The 11205-nt window shown below is 59.9% G+C and overlaps 3 protein-coding genes across 3 annotated transcripts; 2 read left to right on the top strand and 1 right to left on the bottom strand.

Annotated features, from left to right (window-relative positions):
• Window positions 1–3095: 3095 nt before the first annotated feature.
• On the top strand, window positions 3096–4954 carry K437DRAFT_218701 (DUF747-domain-containing protein; the record flags this gene model as incomplete). The annotated part of the gene is made up of 3 exons (XM_013390951.1): window positions 3096–3278; window positions 3347–4566; window positions 4630–4954. The coding sequence occupies 3 exons, from the start codon at window positions 3096–3098 to the stop codon at window positions 4952–4954; spliced, it is 1728 nt and encodes a 575-aa protein (XP_013246405.1).
• On the bottom strand, window positions 4829–10282 carry K437DRAFT_979 (uncharacterized protein). The gene is made up of 2 exons (XM_013390889.1): window positions 9917–10282; window positions 4829–9818 (listed from the first exon to the last, which is right to left on the bottom strand). Exon 2 carries the CDS (start codon window positions 9806–9808, stop codon window positions 5087–5089), a length of 4722 nt encoding a protein of 1573 aa, XP_013246343.1. The 5' UTR covers window positions 9809–9818; window positions 9917–10282; the 3' UTR covers window positions 4829–5086.
• On the top strand, window positions 9872–10669 carry K437DRAFT_970 (uncharacterized protein). The gene has a single exon (XM_013390888.1). The coding sequence runs from the start codon at window positions 10062–10064 to the stop codon at window positions 10491–10493; it is 432 nt and encodes a 143-aa protein (XP_013246342.1). The 5' UTR covers window positions 9872–10061; the 3' UTR covers window positions 10494–10669.
• Window positions 10670–11205: the final 536 nt, after the last annotated feature.

Genomic DNA, 11205 nt, shown 5'->3' on the forward strand with positions numbered 1-11205 from the left:
CCCGAATCCGCCGCCACGACCGCCGGAACGGCCGGCGGTGGCACCGCCCTGCGAACAGGCCCTGGCGATGTGGCCGACCTCGCCGCACTTGTAGCACTCGCCAGTTGCGCCGCCTGCACCCGCTGAGGAGCTCTGGGGGCACTCGCGGGACTGGAAGGGAGGTGGGGGGACGATTCACGATGTCAGTGCCTGGCCTGTGTGACGAGGGAACAAGCAAGCGAGCACATCTCGGTACGTACCAAGTGACCGGTCTGCCCGCAGCTGTAGCACGCCTTAGGTGCTGCCTCCATGCCGCACTGCGAAGAGACGTGGCCTTGCTGATTGCAGTCTGTCGAAGCGGCGAAGGCAAAAGGAGGTTGAGAAGGGTCCAGTGTCAGCAATGTGTGCTTTTGTTTCGTCTGACGCCCAGTATCGCAAGCTCACTGTAGCTGCGCGAGGGAGAAAGAACCAGTTCGCATCAATGGAACATGTAGTTTGTCAGCATTAAGAGACACGTGGGCATTTGACGATGCTCAAAGCCTTACCATGTCGGAGTGCCGGCAGTTGGGCAAGCCGAAGCCTGGTGGCCCGCTGTAGAGCGTGAATAGGGACAGAGAGGAGAGCACCGAAAGATGGGGTCAACTTCTCCTGCGGATTATCCAGCAAGTGAGACTCGATGATTCGTCACACGCACGTTCTCCGCAGCTGGAAAGAGGAGCAGCGCGAAGAAGGAAGGGGGAGCACACATGGAGTGCGACGAGGACGCCATCGATTTCAGTAAATTGTCTCTTTGTCAACTAGCTCAGCTACCACACAAAGGAATACTTCAGCCTGGCCGCCGCCCCGCCTCTGCGCGGCTTGGACCCACTCCCTGCAACGCTGTTTCGTGTCACCGAGCAGTAGAGCATCCCCAGCCCCGCCCCCTCGCCTCTCATTCTTCCGGTAGGATGATAGTAAGCTGCTCGTGCTTCGCTTGTGCAAAGCCCAGGGTGGGACCAGATACATGATGTTGTCCGACAACTTCCTCGTCCCGCTCCACTTTTCTTCTCTCCTGTCCTTTCCCTTCCCTGCACGCCAACGAGGGAACAGCGGGAAGAAACGTATGCTCACTTGTAGCAGCCCCTTGCGAATGCCATCTTGAACAGATTGTTATGTGTGAGTACCTGGTGGGTGGAGGAGGGGGTTCGATAGGTGATGAGGCGATAGATCGATCTGGCACGGTGGTATTGATGAGAATTGAGAAGGAAAGGATGGATGGATGGATGGATGGATGGCGAATGGGTGTGCGTGCGTGTAGTGTAGTGGAGTGGATGGGGGACGACATCTCGCTCAACAAAAAAAAGGAAAAAAATGAGAAAAAAAGACAAGGTGGACGCGCGGGGCAAGCGCCACAGCAGTCATAACAAGCCACACCAAAGTCGCAATAAGGGAGAAAAAGAATCTCTTCCGATTGCCTCCAGTCATGACAGTGCCCAGGTGCAGCACGCAGCTTTGGCAGCCGAGACTTAATCGAAGGTAAGGAGCGCAACCCTATTAGAAATAGAATTGGTCACAACCCTACATACTGGAAACAATGCAAGCCACTTAATCCTCTCCGTTATAACACCCAAGCCAGCCACACTAGAACACACCAAAGTCTACAGTTGAGGGTACAAAGCACCAAGTACATGGTGTGAACGCCGCCCCGTCCATGGTTGGTTCATGGTTGGTCTTGTGAGCTTTGGGGGGAGCATTCTAGACTGCTCAAAGTACACATTGGCAACCCCGCATGCTTCACTCATGAGCGGACCGCTGCTATATAGTGACCGCGGGTGGAAGCTTTGTCGACTCGGCTCATCAGACAGCGAGCAGAGCTCTCTCCTTCCCGCCCCTCCCCCAAGTGCTCTGGCCCGGTAGTAGGCTCATGCGACATGAATGACCATAGCTTCAGTCCCGACCAGCTCGCGTCACGACCACCAGTGAACAGAGCGACAGGCTCCAATGGGCTCCTGTCGGAACTGCAGCCGGGTGCTGCTGACCATGAGCAGCAGCATGAATCACCCTCGATGCTGGCCGCAGCCTCTTCATCAGATCCTCTAATAGAGTCTGCGCTAGGGCGTTCGTGGGCTACTTTGGATGGCACCCACGCTACAGGCGCAATAGCAGGTGCAGCGGTAGCCATGCACGACAGCCATTCCGCTCTCGCAAAACCGATCGTGCGCCCAGAGGCGCCAGCAGAGCAAGGGACAATCAAAGCTTCGCCTGTCATGCAAGCGGGAGACAGTGCCAGCGCTTTGTCTCCTAGTCATGCGCTCTCTGCAAACCTCGACGAACTCCCAACACCGCCCATCAGTCATAAGAGTGCATCAACCTCGCCGCAGCGCTCGGAGGACCCGGAGGACTGGTGGGAGGATGAAGACTCAGATGAAGCCGAGGACGATGGCGTCACCTCTGCGTCTGGGGCTGCGCTGCCGAACGGCATGCCGATGCCCTCCGGCAATCTTTCTGCAATGCCAGAAGCCGGACGCGAGGAGCGGCTGTGCACAGAGAAGGCCTCGAGCTACAAGGCTGACATGCACGAGTACCGCTCCAGCAAAAAGGCGCTTACGCGCTCGAACAATCTGAGGCTCTTCGCATCTACAACAGGAAACGGTGAACTGCCGGAACAACACCGCCCGCCTTTCCAGCATGTGCAGGATGAAGCCGACACAATCACGCTCGATGGGCCAGCCAGTGGTCTGGGCTTACTGCCTAATGGGGACGGATGCGAAGCGACCTTCAGCCGACGGTTGCATAGGACCGCAGACCCCCAGTCTCCTCTGTTGTCTTCTCCTGAAGTGGAATCATGTGAGTGAATCACTGAATATGCAAGGAAATGAACCCCTTGCTAAAGATGGCACATCGTCCTCTCAGCCTCCGAAGCGGAGCTGCGCCCTGTGCCAGACCTGATGCAACCGCCTGCAACCGTTCCTGCTGCGCCGACTTCGCTCCCGAATGGCAGCAGCAGTAACGGCGCTGTTCCACCATCAGCTCCAGAGTCCGGCATGCATAAACGAAGCAGTTCAAGCCTTGCGGCGAATCGTCCCATCATCCATCACCGCCGGTCGTCCTCGGTGATACGGGGGGATGTCAGACCCATGAAGCAGCCCGCAACGGTCAAAGAACAGCAGCAGGAAGAAGAAGAGAAAAACATTGTCGGGCCTTTCAGTCTGTGGGACTACCTGCAGGAAGAGGTCCTAGCGACGGACTTTGACTCGACACAGGAACTGAAATGGGAGCGGGTCACCAATTTTATGGCTATTCCTTTCTGGATGGAGAAGGTGAGCGTCTCGGGCGACGTCTCAGCCTTGAGCATTGCTGATATGGTTTGCTAACTCTCTCCGTTCAGATCATCGCATTTGGGTTTGTGGTCTGCCTAGATTCGTTCCTCTACACATTCACCATCATGCCTTTGCGATTCCTTGTCGCATCGTGGCAGGCAGGTGCGAATGCACTGCGCTGGCTGCTGCGCGGTGAGAAGCGCTACCTCAGCTCATCTCACAAATGCGATCTGCTCAAGGCCATCCTCTTCATCATGGCGTGCTACATTCTGTCGCGCGTGACGGACGCAAGCAAGATGTACCACAGTGTACGCGGCCAGGACCTGGTCAAGCTGTACGTCATCTTTAATGTTCTCGAAATCGCCGACCGCCTCTGCTGCAGCTTTGGCCAGGACATCCTCGACACGCTCTTCTCTCGCACCACCTTGGCCCGTCGCAGAGACGGCCGACAGCCGTACCTCCGGCCCTTCGCATTCTTTACACTTAGCCTAGCGTACGTCATAGGCCACACGCTCGTGCTCTTCTATCAAATGGTCACGCTCAACGTGGCCATCAACAGCTACGACAATGCGCTGCTCTCCCTTCTTCTGTCCAACCAGTTCGTCGAGATCAAAGGCTCAGTCTTCAAGAAATTCGAAAAGGAGAATCTGTTCCAGATGACGTGCGCGGATATTGTGGAACGTTTTCAACTCGCACTCATGCTCAGCTTCATCGCCGTCCGCAATTTGATCGAGCTCGCCGGCGCACAGTCAGAAGGAGGAACCGGTCCGTTGCCAACTTCTTTCACGGTCTTGCCAAGCTTCAACCTGCTCGAGACGATCTTTACGCCTGTATGCATCGTCATCGCAAGCGAGTGCTTTGTCGACTGGCTTAAGCACGCCTTCATCACCAAATTCAACCACATCCGACCTGCCGTCTACGGGCGTTTCATGGATGTCCTCTGCCGCGACCTCGTCATCGCGAGTCCAGGTCAAAAGTCCAACGCTTACAAGCACACATTTGTCGACCAGAGTCCCATCGTCAGCAGGCGCCTCGGCTTCGCAGCTCTCCCGCTCGCCTGCCTGCTCGTGCGCGTCGGCTTCCAGATCATGGGCATGGTCGGTGATACCAGCCATTTTGACGAATGCGCCATCCCGGAAGCACACCGTCACAGGATCAGCTTCAAGTTAGCTCGCAGCACAGCATTTGGCCTTGGTGCGATGAACGAAGGTGGCGCCGTACATCGCTCGCTGCAGTTCATCGCGCAGGGCTTGGCCTGGATCCTGACGATCTTCGTAGCGTGGACCTTGTAAGTCATCAGCGCGAGGTTCCTTCTGAGCATTAACTGATTGTCGATACATTGCAACGGCAGCCTCGTCGGCATCAAGATCCTTCTCGGTATGAACTTGGTATCATACGCATCGAAGCGCTATGCCACCATGTATGAGCGCGAGCAAGAAGAGAAGCTCAACGCAAGGGATCGCTCGCCCATCGGTGTTGGCGCGGAGGAGAGGGTATACGATGCCAAACTCGCCGAGTTCTTGGACAAGAGTGCTGACAATGCACAAAAATCTACGTTCCTTGGGGCAGAAGTACCCAATGGACAACCCAGATGGGCTGAGAGCAAGGGCGGATCAAAGCAGACCAGTCTGCTCGACGTCAGTCGATACACCATGGTTCGCTCTCGCTTGTGGTAACACCGGCGCAGAAGACATCAGCACGAAATGTTGTAACCTTATCTGTATCATAAACCATGCCTGCATACATATACTGTACAAATGCAAGTGAGAAATAGCCCATAAATGCCTTTGATGATGTGCGTGAAATCTCTATGGGTCTGAAAAGAAGAACAGTTTTTTGCGTTGTGCATCTCCTTTTATCGTGGAAGGTGTGTGGTCTGCTTCGGCATCCGCTTTGGCCTCCTCGGCAGGGTCCTCTGCGAGTGGCTTTTTAGCCAGGGCTTCGGACCAGTTATCGTAGACATCGTGTGTTGGTTTCCGATTTGGCAGTTGCATGACAGGATAGGTCTTGAGGCCCGGCATGCGCTCATAGCTCCAAGTTCGTGTAGGTTCGTTGGAAGGTGCGCGTGAGAGTTGGACGGCGGACATGCTCGGATGCATGCCTTCTGGCGCCGCATGGCCGTACGACCCGTATACACTGCGCGGCCTCGGGTGTCGCGATCCATGCCCGATTGCGCTGCCTGGGCGCGACAGCTGGTCGCCGACGTGACGCTGCGCCTCCTCGAAGGAGCCGCACAGCGCCGCTGGCGGGCGCTCATGCGTAGAGCTGTCATAACTGGCATGGCCATGATGATGACCATGGTGGCCGCCGTGCGCATGATGATGATGATGATGATGATGATGATGATGCCGATGCGCGTGAGGATGTGTGACAATGGCCCCTCCAGGCCTTCCCACGATATTTGCAGGTGCATGAACGTGGGGGTAAGCGGCGTCGTTTAAAGGAGGCGGTGGAGGAGCAAGAGGACCCCAGCCGAGGCCGGCTCTACGTGGACTGGCGCTGAGGCTCCCAGCATGCACACCCATCGCGCTTCCAGTCCTTGAAGGAGGTCGTATCATGGCTTCGCCGAGTGTTGGCAGGTTAGCACAGGAGCCTCTGTTGGCTGGGTTACGCATGGCGCGGAGACCTGGTGACGGAGGCGCGACACTGGATCCGATGGCGCCCGGCGTGGTCGAGCGGTACACGCCGTACATCGAGGGCACGCCTGGAGTCGTCGATCGGGCGGCCCCGAAGGAGCCGTGGAAAGGCGAAGGCACGACGGTACCATTGAAGACAGTGTAGCTCTGACTGCCAGATCGTGAAGCTCTGGGATGCGCCATGCGAAGGTTGGTATTGCTACTAGACCTGCTCGGTGCTAGAAGCGGCGGGAGCACGTGGGCGTCCTTGCTGCGTTGATGCTTGTGAGCTCGCTCTCGCTCGGCCTTGCGGCGCCGAAGCGCCTCTGCATCGTCTTCGACGCTTGGGCCGAGCGCAGAACCCTGCTCCAGCTCACGCCCTTCACCAGGGATGGCGCCGTGTCCAATCTCATGTGCGAAATCAGGAACCTGGTCTCGCCGACCAGACGGCTTGACGAGACCAGGACTAGGCCCGACAAGCTCCTCAGAGGGGTACTGCACAACGTGGGCAGTAGCGTTAGCGCCGCGAACAGCGTCCTCCCTTTCATCATCCGAGTCCTGGCTGTTGGACAAGGCTTGCAGAGCCTTGATGGAAGCCCATGCAGGGACGAGAGATCTCCACCATCCGCTGCTGCTGCTGCTACCAAGTGAGCCTAGTTCAGCACTACCGCCGCGGCCATTGGAGCTCGACTCGCTGTACACGGACCAGCGATGAGAGCCGCGGCGGCCATGTCCTCTCTCAGGCGACAGGGCCCCTTCGTCTGCATTAGCCGATGCGCCGCGGCGTGAAGCAGCGGCAGACGAGCCCCAAAGCCGCGAGAGCGATCCGTGGGATGGAAGTTGTTCGATGGAGCTGCGCGCTTGCGCCAGCCGAAGGCTCTCTATGGCCGAAGAGATACTTTCTGCGCCAGCGCTTTCGCCCACGTCGCTGCGGAAAGGCCCATAGCCAGTTACGGGCGCGTGGGCGCCGCCATCAACGAGTGGATCTGCCTGCGTCGCGCTAATAGTTGCGACAGGGGTACCAGAAGTTGCGAGCGACGTTGCGCCGACGGAGGTATCCATTGCCAAGTGGGTACGATGCCGTGAGACACCGCCAAAGCTGCTACTGCCGCCAGCAGCAACATGACGGCGATCGCGTATGGTCGATGAGCGCGCCATGTCGAAAGTGCCCGTGGTCGTAGCGCTCGTGCCGAGCTCTGTGTACTCGCTCGCGAGGCTGCGCGAGAGAAGGCCGGACGCATTGCTGAGGCTTGTGCTCGGCTGCGCAGCAGTCGCTACAGTCGCTACAGCTGCCGCCGCAGTAGCAGCAGAAGCACTGTTGTTGGTGGTGCTGCTGCTTGCATCGTTGACGTCGGTCAACGGTGCTGCAGCCGCAGCGCTGGTACTGTCGCGTTTTAGTAGCCGCAGCGGGCTGGCGTTGTGTGTGTACGACGGGCTGCCGCTGGGGCTTGAGGTGCTGACGGTGCTGCTTCGACGAGGGGGCAGCGGACGTGTCTCAAGATAAGCAGCAGCAGCTTCGGCATTGCATTTGTCCTTCTTGTCGCCAGCTTCAACGCCAGCCGCGCCGGCGTTTGCGGCTGCCGCAATGCCGTCTGCTGCACTCCTTGTGTCGTTGGCGTCGGGCCTGTCATTCCTGGGACTACGGGGAGCAGCGGCGCGGGACTGCGAGTGCGCTTTGTGCGGCTTCTCCCACCAACTCAACGTACTGTCCTCCGTGCCATTCGTGCTAGCGCTCCCGATTCCCAATGACGCGGCGTCCTTTTGTTGTTGTTGCTGCTGTCTTCCTGCCGCTCCTTGCTGATGCGCAGCAGAAGCAAAGTAGTCGCCCGCGGCCGCCTGACCAGGCAGCAGGTTAAGCGGCGTCTCGACTCGTCCGCTCTGCGTGCGCTTCTTGGCGCGCATCGTTCCCGCGCCCGCGGCCGTTGAGCTCAGTGCTCCTCCTACGCCGGGCGGGACGGGGCCGTAGGGGTAACCACCGCTGCTCTCCGTCGTGTCAGACGCGCCGGAGGGTATAGCGGAAACGTTGTCGAGCGGGCCAGCGTGACCGAGCGCCACCGCGGATCCTTTCCCCTTCTCCTTCTCCTTGCCCGTCTCGCTCGGTCTGGCGACGCTGGCGGGCGTCGCGGCACGCGAGCGCGAGTTGCGCGAGAGCGTCATGGCGCGCAGGGTCGCCTGGCACTCGGCGCATGTGCAGTCCAGGTCGGGCGTCCTGGAACTGGCGCGGGACGGGGCGTACGCTGCAGCTGCTACGCCGCCTGGAGCGCCATACGGATAGGCGTACTGATATGCATACGCATAGCTCGATTCGGCGAAGTACGCGACGCCGCTCTGGCTGCTCTTTGGCCTCTTGTGTCCCCACGACGTACCATCGGCCGGGAAGTAACCGCTGCCGAAGCTGTCGCTCCCGGCGCTGGCGCTGAAGCTGCCGGCGCCGACACCGCCCATGCTGCTGGGTCCGATCGGCATCTGCGCCCATGGCGCGGCAGATGCGGTGTAGAGGCCTGCACTCGGCGGGCCGCTGACGCTCCAGGTGCCAGGCGTGCCTGGGCCGGGGGGTGGCATGACCATCGCAGCTCCCCACGCGTTGGCGCCGACGGCAGCGCCATAGCTGCCAGCTCCGAACGATAGGGAGCACGCGGTAAGCGGCGGCGCGGGGTGCTCTGCGCTCGTCGTCATCGCAGTCACCATCGTTGTCATGTACGGGTTGACGTCGATGAGCGCTGCGCTGCGCTGCTCGTCCATCTCGCGACAAGCCTGCGAGCAGTAGAGCGCCTGAGGCGCGCGCGCCATGGCGTTCTCGAGCTGCTCTTGCTCTTTGAGCAGCATCGGCGTCAGCGGGCCGAGGATCCCGCCGCCACCGACTGCTGATGCGGCAGCACCAGTACCACCACCGATCCCGCCGGCAGACCCGTTCTGCAAGAGGCCCTCCTTGCGCAGCCGCTTCTCCTCCTGCGAGCGCGCGAGGCCTGAACCGATACCCGGCGGCGTCGCCATGCCGGAGCGCGGCTCGACGGGCGAGCAGGGCTCTTCGCTGCTGTTGGCGCTTGCGAGAGCTGCTGCTGCCTTCCTGTTCACGGCCGAGTTGCGCCGGCTGCGCGCTGGCGACTTGCGGCTACGCGTGCTGCTGGCGGAGACGCTGCTTTCGCGCGAGTGGGGGCGCGAGTGCTGCTGCTGCGGATGCCCTGCTGCGCCGCCGCCACCGGATGCAGTGCCCTTGTGCTCGCCTTTGCGGTGCTGCTGCTGGCCGTTGCTATTGGCGCTCGTCGTCGGGCGCAGCTCGCTGAGCGGGTTGACGCGGCTGCCGGCGCTGCCGGAGCGCCTGAGGGGAGACGCAGCGCCAAGCTTGGGGGCGGCTCTCGTTGCGTTTCGGCTTGCCTGCGCGGCGGCGGCAGCTTCGATCGCCTTCTTGAGCGCCTCAGCTGCGGCGCTGGCGTTGACCGGCTTGCCGTTGGCGGCAATGCCGGTGCCCGGCTCGATGAGCCGGTCGCAGATGCAGCAATACGTCTGAGCCCACAGCTCCTGCCCATCCATCTCGGCAAGTGCGGCGGCCTCTTCGTCATCGCTGCGCCCGTCTGACTCGGACGTCGTGCTGAAGGCGGCATCGCCGTTCGCGTCTGCATCTCCACCATCGCCGCCATCGTCATCTGAGGCAGGGTTGCTGCCCAGTTTGCCAATTCCCGCTGCCCCGTCAGCCTTTTTGGCCGCGGGCCGCGAGGGCCCGCGGCTGGCGGAAGAGCTCTTGCGCTGCTGCTGCTTGCGCAGCTGTTGCTCGCGGTGCTGGGCCTTGAGCGCGGCGAGGTCTGGCTTGGCGCGCTCGCGCGGTCCCAGTGCTGTAGCAGCTGCGTCCGCGGCCGCCGGCGGACCGGGGCCGAGGCCACTGCTGCCTGCTGCTGCTCTCCCCTGTCGAAGAGGCATGGCGGGTCGCCTGTAATGGAAGGAGACATTGACGTGTCAGCTCGCTCGCCGCAATCGCCCAAGGGGGTCTGCTGTGCTAAAGGGGATCCAGCGAGCTTGCCGACTCACGCTCGGGGCTTATGCGGTGATCATGAACGGGGAGCAGAGCAGGGCAAGTGTGAGGTGCCAACGGTGCTGTTCATAGAGGTGGAGAGGAGGGTATGGGGCACGACCAGGGGCGCATGTTCAGGCTCAAGAGCGTGTCGTGGCAGGTATGCGTATGCGTATGCGTATGCGAATGCGAGAAGAGGGAGCCAAGGCAAGTACGCAGGCGTCGTTCGTTCGCTCGCGGAGGAATCGGGGCGGGAGAATTTCGTCGGGGAGGGGACAAGAGGGGAGGAGAGGAAGTTCTGTGCTGAAGAGAAGACGTTGTGGGTATAACATGGGGAGGGAGGTTGGCTTGGTTCTACTTTTTGGGTTGAGGGAAGGGTGGGTCAAGTCACTCGGTCTCCTGCTGTATACTTTTTTGGCACGTATTTCTCTATTCCTTATGGGAGTTGCTATGTACAGTACATTAATAGTTGTTGGGGACGCAGACGCAAACGCGGAGCGCACAAACACCGACCTACCCATTGTTGCACAGACACACGCAAGCGTAGCCCCCTCCGTTCTCACACAGCGAGAGAAGGAGCATAGAAAACCCTGAGCCTTGCCTGGCTGGGAACGCGAGAGGGTTTTTTTTGGAGCGTCCAGCTTCCAGATTTGGGTTCCCTCTCCGGGCTCTTATCAATCCAAAGACCGGGTCTCGAGGCACAGCACGGGAAGTGATGCGCGCAACACGTTGTGAGTCTCGCCCGACTGTCGTGATAAGGCCCAGTGAGCCGTCCAGCCGGCCGGGATTCGGGACACTCTTCCATCCATTATCTTTCTTCTCATCGCTCCGACCACTCCAGGGGGGTGGGTCGCGTCTCCCGCCACGTCGCATTCAAAGGGCTGCTGCAGAACACGATCGAGAGCTTCCAACAGTTCTCGCAGAGCACCAGCGCCATGTACAGTAGATGGTCTTGGAACAAGGGCAACTTGTGTTCATCACTCTCATCGCTCAACCTTTGATCCGGACCCAGGGTGCACAGAGAGAGCAAGCACATCACACACCACACACTGGCTCACTGGTCTCTCGTTCGCAGGCGTGTAGTATTGTTGCTGTTGCTGCTGCTGCTGCTTGTATGACTGGTGAGTCACAAGTAGACGCATCGCGCATGTGTGCCCTGTCTCCTATTCGCTGGCTCGGTCGCCTTGCGGCGGTGGGATGCAGTCCAATGTTGCGCTGGCTGCACAGGTGTGTAGTGAGTGCTTGCACGGGGCTGCCCATGTGCCACCATCACGGCGGCTGTATATAGACATACATATAAATATAT

The sequence above is a fragment of the Tilletiaria anomala genome (assembly GCF_000711695.1).
Source record: "Tilletiaria anomala UBC 951 chromosome Unknown K437scaffold_1, whole genome shotgun sequence".
Lineage (NCBI taxonomy): Eukaryota > Fungi > Basidiomycota > Exobasidiomycetes > Georgefischeriales > Tilletiariaceae > Tilletiaria > Tilletiaria anomala.